This window comes from Dysidea avara, chromosome 10 (genome assembly GCF_963678975.1).
Source record: "Dysidea avara chromosome 10, odDysAvar1.4, whole genome shotgun sequence".
NCBI classification, from domain to species: Eukaryota; Metazoa; Porifera; class Demospongiae; order Dictyoceratida; family Dysideidae; genus Dysidea; species Dysidea avara.
In genome coordinates this window covers 17,879,098-17,894,436 of record NC_089281.1, presented here as the reverse complement: position 1 = coordinate 17,894,436, position 15,339 = coordinate 17,879,098, and the positions used below count along the sequence as shown (strand labels likewise).

At 39.0% G+C, this 15,339-nt stretch overlaps 1 protein-coding gene across 1 annotated transcript; it reads left to right on the top strand.

Moving 5' to 3' along the window:
- Positions 1-145: 145 nt before the first annotated feature.
- LOC136268629 (signal transducer and activator of transcription 5B-like) lies at positions 146-15,274 on the top strand. Its single transcript, XM_066064017.1, has 25 exons — positions 146-444; positions 648-729; positions 1,054-1,122; positions 1,185-1,280; positions 1,351-1,522; positions 2,182-2,303; positions 3,484-3,690; positions 6,250-6,356; positions 6,409-6,477; positions 6,540-6,605; positions 6,660-6,701; positions 6,836-6,875; positions 6,927-6,980; positions 7,031-7,156; positions 8,012-8,104; positions 8,157-8,304; positions 8,355-8,419; positions 13,777-13,871; positions 13,922-14,046; positions 14,257-14,335; positions 14,393-14,475; positions 14,534-14,612; positions 14,674-14,764; positions 14,819-14,869; positions 14,926-15,274. Exons 1-25 carry the CDS (start codon positions 317-319, stop codon positions 15,067-15,069), a joined length of 2,433 nt encoding a protein of 810 aa, XP_065920089.1. The 5' UTR covers positions 146-316; the 3' UTR covers positions 15,070-15,274.
- The last annotated feature ends 65 nt before the right edge of the window (positions 15,275-15,339 follow it).

Here is a 15,339-nt window from a genome sequence, read left to right as displayed (position 1 = left end):
CTGTGAGAAGGCTAAAGTCTGTGAATACAGGGATTCATCCCTCATTTTATGCATTAATGATGTTAATGGAAGAGAGACTTACATTGTACCACTCCTAATACGCTACCACGTGCGTCATCCGTGACCAATGACGTAGCACGTGGCGAAAGTTCTGGTTTCTAATTATTTAGTGCGTAAAACGTGGAACCCCCATTATCCGGCAATGTATATAAGGATATCGAAGCGGAGAACGTAGTGAGATAACAGTGTATTCGAATTAGTAAAGCAACCCTTGTCTTCAGTCGATTTGTGAACTGTTTTTAAACGCGTTTGGTCAATGGCGCTGTGGGAGAAGGCGCAGCAATTGTCTGGCACTTTATTAGAAGAACTAAAAGGATTGTATGGTGCTCACTTCCCAATAGAAGTTCGTCACTATCTAGCACCGTGGATCGAAGCCCAGCCATGGTGAGTGAATGAAATGATTATGCCATGTTTTCGGAGTCAAATTATGTACGCATGCGCGTTGTGGAGAAAGAAACCCTCTTTTTGTATCTCGAGAGTCACTGCAAATACTGTTAAATGATTTAACAGCTTAGAACATCAAATGTACTTATTAATAATTATATTTTCACTAGAATTCATTATGTAGTGATGTCATTTCTTGATAGGAGCGAGGTAAATCCTGATAACATGTACCATCAACCACAGGCTGCAAAACAATTAGATATGATGTTACGAGCACTCCAGGATGTGAGTTACTGTGTTGTGTACCAATTTGTGTCACCAAATTGTGTACGTCATGCAATTCCCAGAATTTTCTGACTTGTTGAGTTCAAAGCATTCTTTTATGGTGCAGTGAAGCAGAATATACGATGTACTATAAATATAATTGGGTGATTTTTTTTTGTTTTGTTTCTGAAATTATTTTTGCAGTATTGGTGGGTTTTTTTTGTCAAGATTCGTCCTGCACTCTGTGTGTGCATGTTTGCGTGTACACCTGTGTGTCCCCATGTCTCTAGTATGTATTTAGTACATGTCTTATATTACATACTTGAAATAAAGGTTTCTCCTTAGCTTACAATCAGTGGAAATGAAGCATTCATTATTAGAACTCAGTTGGAAGGCCTTCGTACTCACATCATGGTATGTTGTCATGGCTACAGATGCAGTGGACGGTACCAAACCTGTTTTTGTTTTCTACACAGAACTTGTATCAAAATCGTCCACTAGAACTGGTACGCATTATTCAGAACTGTTTGCTCAAAGAAAGCGAGTTGGTTAAACAGCATGACAATATAAACGTAAGGTTTTGTAAATTACACGTTGTGTGTATTATGCTGTCATTACTGGGGCTCATGGTTACATGTACAGACACTAGCTGCAAGCCCAATGGGTGTACAAGTACTTGGCAACAGCAGTGCCATCCAACGAGGCCTGGAGATGATAATGAGGCAGACACAGAACACACAAGAAGAATGCCACTCGCTTCACACTAGACAGGAACAATTCGTCATTCAGTACCAAGAAGTAATAAAACTCCAAGGTAAGTCTCTGTAGTTGATTATTCATTTTTTCTTGTCTAAGTGATAGTTGGAAGCTATTTGTATTGTTTGTAAATAATTTGTTAATGAAGTAGATAAGCGTACTTGGAGACATTTTACTAATGATACAAGTGTTGTATGCAAATGAGTGTCATGAAGTGGTTCCTAATACTATTAAGAATTGGTTGTGTCTATTCAGCAACTTCCTTGTCATTAGTTAGTATCCTAATCTGATTAAGGTATTGGTCAGCTAATAAATTTATTGATGATTTCAGAAATCATAATATTCCTCAGAATATAACTGTATCTGGAATCTTCTAGTATTTAAAATATACTTTAACCTCAAATCTGCAAATTGCCTTAGTGCTATCATGGCATGTGAATTTGAGTTGTGCCATGCTCATCTTGGCACCACTAAGAGGAAGTGGCCGAAGCAGGTTACAAGCACATGGAAGGATTCTAACATGCAAAGGATATAAGCATCCATCCGAATTTACATGCAACAGTGATATAAGTTTACTTGCCTCAGGCCCTCAGTTTGAGTGGGATTCACCAAGTCACGTGTGACTATCTGTAATTCCCCTCTGTAATTGGCCATCTGATCACGCTTTAAATTGTGGTGAACATTTTGTGACCTAATTTACTGTTTCATATCTTATAGGGAGCTTGACACAAGGTCAGGGCCAGCACAGTGCAGAACAAGTAGAAGAGTTAAGGAAAAGGAAAGAGAAAATGGAGGCCCACTTAGCGAGAGAAGTTGAAGAGATGCACCAGTTTAGACAAGTAAGTGGATAAACCATATAAATAACATTCTTGGTGGTGTTTGTTACTTGAGTATGTGAACATCTGTTGTCACACATGTGCGTGTATGTTTGTTTGGTGTGTGTGTGTGTGTGTTTGTTTTTGTATTGTATTGTATACACACTGACACGTTAAATAACTAACACACACACACACACACACACACACACACACACACACACACACGCACACACACTGTTGGCAAAGCCATATGACATGGCATCCAATCAACTTGTCTACCTGTGGTACCACTGCAAGGGTAGGGCAGACACTTAATGGATCATGTGTCATATATACTCTAAATGGTGCATTCCAACACTATCACCATAGTGATATAGATTATTAGTAAATTTTTCAAATTCCTTAGGTTACCTTTAAAACAAATGGTGAAGCAGCCACCTCAAATAGCTCCTGAACTTAGTGAGCGTACCTTTGTGATCTCATTAAAAAGACCACCCCAACATAGCAACCGTGTCAATAGGTCCCAAACATAGTTGAGGTGTACCCAGATAGTTTGATGGCCTTAGTATGGTACACTGCATGGCGTGTGTGTTACTCAGGAAACGGGATAATATTTCATCAATTTTGTTTTTAAAAACCTAGTTGGCTAGCTAGTTAATTAACTTGTTAACTATTCATTTAGCACTAATGGAAGACATCTGGTTTTTCCCACAAATTTTAAGAGACTATAGTATGTTCACGTTGAGCTGAATCCTGAAAAACGGCTAAAAATTAAAAGTGGATTTTTTCTCAACATAGTTAACATTTCAGCCAACCAGATGATTATTGGTAACAGCAAAGGTGTCAACAACAGACACGTACGGTTTGGCTCCATTACAAGTTCGGGAAAGGGCTTTATTGGACACTGTACTTATATGGCTTCCCCATAGGAAATGTATTGTGAAAATTTTGATTGGTCGTAAATATTATGTCAAACATTTGAACAAAAAGATTTTGAAACATTTTTAGCGGGTCAAGCAGTACTACAAATGAGCCAAATTTCAAGATCGTGTGTAATTGCATCCATGAGTTATTAAATGTTTTTGAGGGTTCAGCTCAACGTGAACATACTATAGTTGTTTAGTTATTTACATTTTTTTGTTAAGTGCAACCTGTGCTGTCGAATATTTGATTACTAAAGACATTTTTATTCTGCTTTCAGGAGCTAGGAAAGAACTACTTTAAGTGTCTGCAGGATATAGCAAAAGTACAGGGTCTTGTTCTGGATCAGGAACTGGCCAACTGGAAGAGAACTCAGCGGTTATGTGGACAAGAAGAAATGCCAAACAAGAAAGAACTGGACCAGCTTCAGCAGTGGTGTGAGCAGCTGGCAGAATTGTCATGGAGAAATCGGATACAAATTAGACAGGTAGATGAATGCATGTTTGTATGTTTGCAGTACATGTTACAAGTGCACACGCACACACACACACACACACACACACACACACACACACACACACACACACACACACACACACACACACACACACACACACACACACACACACACACACACACAAACACAAACACACACAACACACACTACACATGCCCCTGTGCATGCACTCATGATTATTCGATTAAAGCGATTAATCAATGAAAATATAATAAATTTATTATTTGTAATCGATCAATCATGTAGTACACACATGTCATCAATAAAAACTGAGCAACTTGAAGGGAACAATTTTCAATAGTAAGATCACTAAGGGTTGGCTCACCATTTATTAACTACATCCATGACAGATCCTAAGCTCTCAAACACACCATATTGCAGCCTGTAAGTGCTGATAACTAGTGACTACTGATAGCTAGTGACTACTGATAACTAGTGACTACTGATAACTAGTGACTACTGATAGCTAGTGACTACTGATAACTAGTGACTACTGATAACTAGTGACTACTGATAGCTAGTGACTACTGATAACTAGTGACTACTGATAACTAGTGACTACTGATAACTAGTGACTACTGATAACTAGTGACTACTGATAACTAGTGACTACTGATAACTAGTGACTACTGATAGCTAGTGACTACTGATAACTAGTGACTACTGATAACTAGTGACTACTGATAACTAGTGACTACTGATAGCTAGTGACTACTGATAACTAGTGACTACTGATAACTAGTGACTACTGATAACGATTGCTAGTGTTGCCAGCTAAACTACTAATTGTAACTTAACTATCAACTGTTGCCATTTACTCAACTCCCATTTTACCCACTATAACATTACCGTACGCAAGGAAATTTTGACGTCAAAAAAAATTGGCGAATTTGATGAATCGGTTTAATTCGTCAAATTTAAATTTGTCAAATGTTTATAAGCGCCCTAAAAGTACAGGTTTTGCCTACAATTTCTTCATTTTCGTCAACATTTTATTCGTCAAATCTGCTGAAGTCTGAATTCGTCAAATTTTTTTGACGTCAAAATTTCCTTGCATACGGTATGCTGAGTGGTGTGTAGACTACCACTACTACGCTGTGTACAGTATTAAGTGTAGCTGATGCTGTATGCATGATGTGTACTACATATAGATTAATCAATCTAGTAATTGATGACTAATCGATTAATACTGAGATCCTTGATGCATGCATGCAAGCGCGCACATGTACACACACACAAAAGCAAAGCCTCCAGCAGCTGTGCAAAACACAACTATTGCTGCCCAGCACTGGGGTGCCTGTGCACCACTCAGGCATTCGAGTCTTGTGCAGGCAAATCCTCCTGGGGCAGGACTAGTAATCTGCATTACTGTCCAAGAGAGGCAGCAGATCCTGAGGTTCCACAACAACCTTAACACCACTAAGCAAGGTAAGGACAGTTTCCTCAGTTAATGCCATGTCTTCATTGAAGGCTAGCTGGATGGGCTGCAAAGCCAAGGAGCTAGAGCACCGATCCCAGTAATCAAAAGGTTTTCAAGTTGCGATGCCCAGTTGCTGTTGTTGTTTCCTTGAGCAAGAAATTGCTCTAGTGTACCCATGGGGACCTGGTGGTGGCCTGGTGTCATCAGGGGAAGTAGTTAACCAGCTGTAACAAACGCTCACACATAGAGGTGTACCAATAGAGAAATGTTAAATCGATCCGATAGTCCGATATACTGAGTTTAAACACTGATACCGATCTGATATACCGATATAATAAAGTGTAGTCATTTAGCTTGGAGGATACTGTATAGGGAACTTTTAACATATTTATCCCTACTCACACATAGCCCACATATTCTACAAAGACTTGTCAACCTGCATGCTTGAATGCTGATATACACCATGCATGACAGTTTTCTGGTTTTCTTTTGACAGTTCATTCCCCTATCACCCACACTATGTTGCAATAAGTAGTCATAAACGCCATTGCTATATGGACCAGTAATTTGGGGATATTGTATTTAATTTTTAGTAATAACCTTTTTGGAGGGAAAACACCGTTGGATTACAAAAGAACTTGCATGAAGTTGTCACTACAACTTTGGCTTTGTTATCATTAACAGGATATAGTTTGCTTGGAAACAAGAAAAATATGGTATCCTATTTTTGACAGTGGTTGTTTGTAATACAGTACATCCAGCCATACACAACACAAGCATGTGTACATGCATACAAACACATTGTATACAAAGGTACTTGTGCATTGTCTATGCAGGCAAGTCATCCTGGGACAGGACTAGCACCTGTACAGGAGGCTTACAGGTGAAGGTGGGGGCACCCAAAATTCCTCATCCTTTATGTGAGACATGAACATCACTACATACTACTCTGTGCACACTGCAGTCACACTGCAAGGAGGTTGGCAGCATGGGCCAACGGGCAACAGACAAACACTACACACATTACAAACACATGTTCATATAAAATGTTTCTACTACTATGCACACACTTTGTATACTTACACACTAACACTGTTGTTCTCTTACAGTATGAGACGCTTCGATCTCACCTGTTAATCAGTGATGCACAACAACCTGGACCTTACAACAATTTGATGAAAACTGTTAATGAACTACTCAACAAATTAATCACTGAGTGAGTTTTGAATGGAGCACCACACTATTCAAGCTTGTTCTCATGACAACAGGTGCTTCATTGTGGAGAAGCAGCCACCACAAGTGATGAAAACAAATAACAGGTTTACTGCTGAAGTTCGGTATGTTATCACATGTAGGTAGGGGTGGGGATGTGGTTTGTCATCTCTCAATCTTGTTTCAGGTTATTGGTAGGTAACAAACTCAATATACACATGAGCACTCCTGAGGTTTCAGTCAGTATTATAAAGTGAGATTACTTTTGTTATTTCTGTGTTTGCATGGTTTATCTTTATTAATGTAGCGAAAAGCAAGCAAAAGCAATTTTCCACGATCCCTTGGCACCGTAAGTAGCATTTAGTCTCGTCCCCAGCTGCTCATGTGCTCGATCATGTGAAGGTCAACCTTCGTGTGATCAAGTGTGTGGGCGGCTGGGGACAAGACCAGTGTGTCATTTCATTATATATTATTATACTTTAGTACAAATGACAATGTTGGAGAAATTTTGAACTGCAAAAAGGTTAGTTTTTGCATCCCAAAATATAGTAAAAGTTTTCATCTCTATAATTAGAACATGGAGTATCAACAAACAAGTCACAATGTTTGCTGCAAGTTCAACTTCATGGTAAGGGGAGTGGCTCCTTTTAGCAATGTGGTTGAGCTCAATTTCTACAGCAACTGAAGAGAGTAAAACGAGCGACAGACAGAAAAGGAACGGACCAGACTGTGACAGAAGAAAAGTTTGCTTTGCTATTCCAGTCTAACTTCAGTGTCAACGGTGAACTGGATGTATCAGTGAAGGTACTGATATGTGTTTTGGTATGAACATTTCAAATACCATGACTTTTAATTCCATTGTTTGACAAGTAAAAGTTTTAAGAATCTGTCTTGGAAGGAGTTTTGAAAAGTTTCTACAGATTTTTGTTACTTAGGGTACCTTTCTATTGAACTGTAAATTTTTTTACCAAGTATAACCCTTGCCTTGTTAATGCTATGATACGGTCGGTGATGTAAACGGTCAGTGATGTAAGCACAATGATATGTCATCTCGTCTTCAGCCACCCATGTGCTTGATTATGTAAAGGTTGTCTTGTGACCTTAGTCCACATTCATTACGTTCATTCTAGACCCTATGTAGTTAAATTGTAGTACAAATATGCTTCATGCTCACTGTTGCTTTAAAATCTACGTAGCTTACCAGCTGCTTAAAGGAATGTGGCTTTGAACAGCTTATTGGTCTGACTTAAAGATCAGTTGATGAACAAAAACCTGCAAAAAGAACATAAACTGCTGTAAAGTGGAGTAATATGCAGCAGCTAAGCTAGTTTTTCATGTATACAATTTGTCAGTGGGTGCTTTTGAGGCCAAGAAGTTTTGACTAATGTCACCAGATGACCTCCACATGGTCAAGTGTATGGACAGCAGTCAGCTGGGGCTGATATGTGTGTTGTGCACCTCAAAATAATGCTACATGGTGCATACTTAATAGAGTAAGAACTGTCTATTACAGTTGCTTTGAACAAAAGTTATAATCCTACAAGCAAATTGCCAAGGGGATAAACTCTTTAGTAGTAAACCCAAAACTAGGAAAGTAGCTTTAATTGCTACCTCTAAATATCTAAAAGTGTTCACACATGTTACTTTCATTTTCTGCAGTGTCTTTCCCTACCTGTGGTTGTTGTGGTACATGGCAGTCAGCAACCAGCAGCAGAGGCCACCATTTTCTGGGACAACTCATTTGCTGACCCTGTGAGTATTAATTCCATATAATGCACACCAGAATTTTATCGTGTTATAACAGGACAGGGAACCATTTTCTGTACCGGACAGTGTTGCATGGCCAACATTTGCTGATTCTCTTAATCGATACTTCAGCCAGCAGACAGGGAAAGGACTATCGCAGAAAAATTCAGACTATCTTGCTCGGAGACTAATGAGCATACAGAATCGTAGGTCAATATGTAACATGTGCTGTTGTGTGTTAGTGTTGTGTGTATAGCCACTGCTGCCAACAATGATCGTGATACTAGCCAGTTTATGGTGACCAAGCAAATTGTGTTTAAGGTGTGTACGTGTGTACGTGTGTGAAGGTATATTATATTGTGCATGTGCATGCATGTCTGTTAAGGTGGCAGTTAAGGTACCGTTACTATTTGATTGGAACTATATGTATGCATAGATTAGCTATGCAGGTGTGCTATCAAACAGTATGGTAGTACTGTTTAAGTAGGGATTGCTCTGAAAGTGACTCGTGCCGCCTAAATTGCTTACTTTAAAAATCATCCTAGAGGCATCTTACGCGACATAAAACCACCTTTGCGCAATAATATTACGAAGTGGCTATATTTACGGGCCCGTAACGTAGGATTTTTTTTGCTATATTTATGGCATTCCTAAGTGCGCATGTGCAAGCATCTCATGACTCAGTTGGTCACGGTGCATATATTTATTTAGCCGGTCATTTGTTGTATAACTCAAGTATCAAACACACTAGTTGTATGAAGGTAAGTTTTTGGGTGAGTTCGAGGCAAGCTAGTGTTGGAGCAAGTGAAGCGAGCGTCACCCTAGCTCGCCTCGAACTCACCCAAAAACTTACCTTCATACAGACAGTGAAAGTCATCATTGTGTTTAACAGGCAAACGTAAGGTTAGGGTTAGGGTCGGGTTCAGCTTTGGTTTCTTCTTCACTGGTATGGATTAGACTATGTAGTTTGTAACATTTAAATAGTACAAAAACAAGAGGAGTAGCCAGCAAGTACCGGTGGTACGGTGGTAGATGGTGGATATTCCATACCTGGGTGTGTGGGTTCGAGCCTCGTCACATCACACCTTTTTTTCTTCGTTTCTTATACCTTTTTGTATCACAATTTTTTTAAAGTCTTTTTTTTAAATACCAAATGTAACAAAATATGTCACGAGATGCTTGCACATGCACACTTAGGAATGCCATAAATATAGCAAAAAAATCCTACATTATGGGCCCCTGTAAATATAGCCGCTTTGATAATATTAATCCATCTAACCTGTAAATTGTGCAGAAAGAAAGAAATGCCAGTGTTACATGCAGCGAATCTCATGAAATATAATGATGGTGTTACAGCATAGTTTGGTGGGAAAGTCCCTACTTTGGCACATTAGCTATAATGTTCTTTGCCAAAATAGGGACTTTCCCACCAAGCTATGCTGTAATTCCACCATTCATCTCTTGTTTCACTACTTTTTATTGCATAGATCCCTACTTCATTGTTAAATTGACAAAATAAATAGGAAATAAAGGTAAGTCCATGATGCGTACATGTACGTACTGCGGTATGCCAAAAGGCATGTCTCTGGACGAAGCGATGTCGAACAGTGAAAAAATCAAGCCTGTAGCCTTAGCCGTTATTGAGTTACGCTTGCCGGAAGGCATCAGGCAGGCAGGCAGGCAGTTAGTCAAAATTCCATTGAATAATTAAAAAAAAAAATTTCATGACAATCTAATGGAGGCATTTAGGATTGTACTGAAGACACTTTTGGGCTTGGTTATACATAACCAATACTGGCAAGGCACCAGGATGGTATTCTGAAGCTGGTTTTTGGTTGATATTTTTGGCCAGAAATTCCAAATCTACATGATCCCTAACATACAGTACTATAAGCAGAAAATTTGATGGGAAAGTTATTTGGCATGGAACAATATGTCTATTTACATTTAACGGTTCCGCTTGTTCACAAGGGCCCGTGGTAATCATGTAGCATGCACCGCATTTGAGAATTTCAGTGATGGCATCATGAAAGCCTAAGTGATAGTTGTGACAATTTCCAGCAATAGCTTTGAGTATTATAACTGCAATTCAAGGCCAAGGCTACCATGAGTACAAATGTAGCTATCTGGGATGCATCAATAATAGGAGAATACCTAGTCTGGTGGTACCCAACCCTTTGTATGATATAATGCCTGTGTGAAGGGTTGGGTGCTGCCAGACTAGAGACCTGCAGATACCTTTGGCACAAAAAAAATCTGAATGTTTCGGAGAAATGTCTGGCTACAGCTGTGGTACCATGCTCAGTAGTATAGCTTCCAGATGTTGGTTAGATCTTCTTCAGAATAAGTCAGATAAGTTGACTGATCTTCCCTTGGATATCTCTGTGTTATTGATCCCCTAAGCCAGCGACAGATTTAAATTTGACGATTCCAGTGAAAATTTGTAAACTGCCAAATTTAATTCCCCATCAAATTCTTTGCTTATACAGTATTCCCTGAATTATGTGAGAGAGCAGGGGCATGCCTAGAATTCTTCAAAGGGGATTTCCACTGGAAAATAGAATCAGGATGTAGGGTCTGGGGATGCAAGCTCCCAGAAGATTTTATTTTGCAGATTTTTAAATGCCAGTAGCCTGAGTGCTAAACACAGTAAAAACAAACTAGTGAAGGTCACTAGTGAGATCCTGAGATTCCTAGCAAGCTAAGTGTACCCATGAAATACTGCTGCAGATGTAAGTTTTCACACTAAGCAAATGTAAAGTGTCGCATATGGTGACTGTTCTATTAGAGTATTTCATAGACTGCTCTATTAAAGTATCTCGATCTTTAGCCACAATAATTGTTTTGGGGAGTTGCTTGGGAAGGGAGGCTGTACCCCCACAGATTATCACTGTAATGATGTAGATTGATACACTTGTGCTGATATTGTGCTTGCCAACAAATTAAATCAACAACAACACGCTTTTCTTGCTACTGACAGTTTCAGTAGGGTTTCCTGAAACCCCCCTGGAGAGAGACAGCATTTAACAATTTAACAACAAAATCACTACAATTTTGGTGACCATTGACTACTAAGGACCTCAAGATATACTGTATAACGGGTTGTTTACTCAAAAGAGTTTAATTTTTGAATTATTTCAAAGAACACAGCTTCTATGAAAATTTAACTATTCAAATATAAACTAAATACCACAGTCGATTTCAACTTCACGAGAAACCTTGTGCAGTCTGAGGTGTTCAAGGAAAAGTGAGAAACATTTGGTGTGTCATGGCTTTGCATCACTTCTTTACACCTATATCTCAGTAAACCACCAGATCCTAATGGGTCTTTGTTGAAAGAAATGCCATCATCAGTAGTCAGGGAGGTGAACAAAAGCGTGGTGAAGGTTACTGAAGCACAGAACAGCGAGAAGCTTTGCCGAGGACGATATAGTAGGTTTACATCTACACAGGCAGCCCAGGTCGCAAAATTTTCCGTTCAACATGGGAACCATACGGCTATAAATCGATATAGCGAAGAATTTTGTGTGAAGATAAAGGATAGTACACTTGGTACCTAGAAGTCTAAATATATTAAAGGAGTGCCAAAAAGAAGGGAAGTACAGGAGAGATTGTTTTTACCAGTTTACCTAGCAAGAAATGAGGAAGACCACTGCTACTTGGAGGCAAGCTTGACAAGCAAGTTCAGAGTTACATGCATGCTAAAGGAGCTGTTACCACTACAGCGGTTTTGGCTGCTGGAGAAGGTGTTTTAAAGCATTACAGTAAAAAGCTTTCCCACGATAACAGAGAACCAATTAAGCTCACAAGACATTGGACTAAATCTTTGCTTGATCAGATGAATTATGTAAAGTGAAAAGTCACCACCACTGCAAAAATAGATCCATCACATTTTGATGAACTCAAAGAGCAGTATCTTTTAGATATATAGGTTGTGGTGAAAATGATAGATTCCAGTGACCTTGTGTTTAACTGGGACCACACTGGGATCAACATTGTCCCTGTTCACAATGGACTATAGAGTCGAAGAGGGTTGAATTTGCTGACCCCAATGATAATGATAAACACCAAATAACAGTATTATTTTGTGCTTTGCTGGCTGGTGAATTTTTACCAGTATAGTTGATTTGCAGGGCAAGACAACAGCCAACTTGTCAAGGTTTGTGTTCCCAGACAATTGGGATGTCACATTTACTCCCCAACCATTGGAGTAATGAAGACAAGATGAAGGAGTACATAAATAACATTATTGTTCCATATGTTCAAAGAAAAAGGAAACTTGCACCAAACCATCCAGCACTGGCTATTTATGATGAATTCAAAGGACAGCTTACCCCTGGTACATTTTCCTTGTTGGATTCTAATCAAATCTTTGGTCTTCAAGAGTTCTTGATCTGAACAGGCAAATGTCAACTTGCACGAAATATGTAAGCCGCCTTGTGGTAGTTCGGATGAATACTATCTACTACCAGTAACTTGACATCTTATAAAAGAAATATCAAACAAATAGATGAGATCTTTCTCTGTACATGGCCAACAGCTTGACTTTCTTTAATAACGGCCATGGCTAATCGATCATATAGATAACATGATATTCCCTAATGACCAGTGTTGGGAATAACGTGCGTTACATAATAGTTATTACATTTTGTGATTTCAAGTAATATAACGCACTACTATTCATAGTCTAATAATATAACTTTCAAGGAACCCATTGTTCCTTATATTAGTAAGTCCATTACTAATCAATTAGTGTTACTCAACAGCTTAGTAGCTAGTATCCTGATCCCCTATAATAAAATTATCCATATTAGTTCACACCTCAGACAACTGGTCACGTGATTTGCCAGCAATGTTTAGGTATGGCTGAAGTGGTAAAAATAATGAGCATCTCTACAGAGGTGCAAGAAGCCAGTAGCTATATTTACAGGAGTGTTTACTATATGCTAGCTCAGTAACTAACATGCAAGGTGTAAAGGAAAGATGTATGGTCAGAGCAAAAGTAACTTAATGTGATATAAACTACTTTTCATTTGGAGTAATATGTAACTGCAACTTATTACATTGCCCAAAAGTAAAGAGTAATATGTAATATATTTAATTGACAAAGTGACTTTCCCAACACTGCTAATGACTGTCTCAATTTTGATTGTACTGCTACATGTGCTCATCATCTTTACTTCACTTCACGTACTACTAACGAAATTATATACGCATGTTGTAAACAAAACAATGAAAGCATTGTAAATTTCAAAGTGTTTGTAATCCTATGGTTATGTAGTTTACTCGTGATGTAATAACGGTTTAAATGATACCCTACAACGAAAGTACAAGGACCAAAACACATCATGGTAATTTTTAAATCCTTTAGAAAATGATCCATAACTCATTGCCAGTTGATCCCATTCACCTGTTGGCTGACTTGCCATTCAATGGCAAATAATGTCATAAACAGCTCACATGACTCCAACCTTAATTAAGATGGTGGATAAAACATGGAATGTGGCACTGTTGTTACAGTGCTTCCCTTAGATAAACATCTGATTTTAAGTTATAATGGCGGGCAAGCTACCATATAAGCCTGTTTTGTGTAAATGTGCATTCCTCAATAGTTTAATGTTAATTAAAAGGCTTTGCAATTTTGAACTGATGTTTATGTGTCTTAATTTCTATTCCAGGAGCACTTGCAAAGCCGAGGATTCACTTTCTGGGAATGGTTTTACAAGACCAGTGAGCTCATCAAGACATGTCTTCGCAGGGAGTGGAATGCCAAGTAAGCTACCATTGGCTGTAGTGCTTTGTAAGTCAACCACACCCACACAGTTTGATATTGGGTTTCCTGGACAAGCGAGAAGCTCATGAAATGTTGTTGCGGTGTCAACCTGGTACCTTCATTGTACGTTTCACTGAGTCTGAACCTGGTGGTGTCAGTATTGTGTGGGTGAAGAGTAAGTCTGTGTGTGTGCGCACATGTGCCTCTCTGTGTGTGTACGTGTGCATGTATCTGTCTGTATGCGTATGTGTGTACATGCATGTGTGCATCCGCCTGCTGTGTGTATGTGAATTTCTGTGTGTGTAAACAATACATGATACACATGTACATGCACACACATAAAGATGTAGGAGACATGGACACATGCTCCTTTCCTATTCTCTAGGCAACATAGAGAAACAGGTGTATGATCTAGCCCCGTGGAACCGCAGCCACCTACAAGGAATGAGATCATTTGCTGACAGGTGTGTTAGCTCTGTGCTACAATACTGTAGTTAGCCAGCCTGCTCCCTCTACTCCAGAGTCCGTGATCTCAACCACTTGTTCCTACTCTACCCTAACATTCAAAAAGATGAAGCGTTTGGAGCCTATTACACCGTACAAGGTTAGTGGTTCTTTTAAGTGTGCACATTTGCTTATTGTTAACACCTTTGTTTCTACAGAAGAGGAACAAGAGTTCACAGCTCAAGGCTACCTTAAACATGACCTACGAGTGGTTATCCCAAGTTTAGCAGGCTCACAGTAAGCCATGCGTACCTGATCATATGTAATCAGTACTGAGCCACGCCCATAATTTTTGTAGATCATTCACCAATCCTAATAGTCCAGCATCTTCAATTATGAGTCCTCTACAGCCGAGCCCTATGCCTCGTGGAGGTGTCAGTCCAAGAATAGTATGACATACACTCAATATATGAATCATGTTGAATGTTTATTTACTTTTACAGGATAGTTCATCATATCATGGTAGTATGATGAACTCACCATTCATGCCTGAAGTAAGCACCATACAACTTGTCATGATCACTAGCCACACCCACTTTTGTTTCTGCAGACATCTGACCTTGCATCATCATATGGATCTCCTGCACCAAATCATCACATGGGACAGTTGCCAACACCCCATCAGAATTTCATCGACGAGTTTGGAGATATTGCTATCGCCGATATTCCACCCACGGGGAGCTTTTCATCATAACACACACACATCACACATAGCATGCAATTTTGCCAACCACAGCCAATTTCTAATTTGGCAATATTTTGTAATGACAGTTCATTGTTGTACAATTATAGTCTAGCACTTTTCTACACACACACAAACACATGTACTTGTTGTATAGTAATAGGTTATTTTTTGTTACTAATTGAAACGTTTTGTGATATATAACTATCCATATTGAGATCTAATTTAGTAGAAGATATGGTGAAGATGGAAACTAGTGTGCACATGATCAGTAAGTGGTGG

What these genes read in the sequence shown, in the direction of transcription:
- LOC136268629 (XM_066064017.1), top strand. Translation starts at nt 317, where the DNA reads ATGGCGCTGTGGGAGAAGGCGCAGCAATTGTCTGGCACTTTATTAGAA. An exon ending in TTCCACGATCCCTTGGCACC is followed by an intron (nt 6,702 to 6,835) that starts GTAAGTAGCATT and finishes ATTATACTTTAG; the next exon opens with TACAAATGACAATGTTGGAG. An exon ending in GCTGCAAGTTCAACTTCATG is followed by an intron (nt 6,981 to 7,030) that starts GTAAGGGGAGTG and finishes CAATTTCTACAG; the next exon opens with CAACTGAAGAGAGTAAAACG.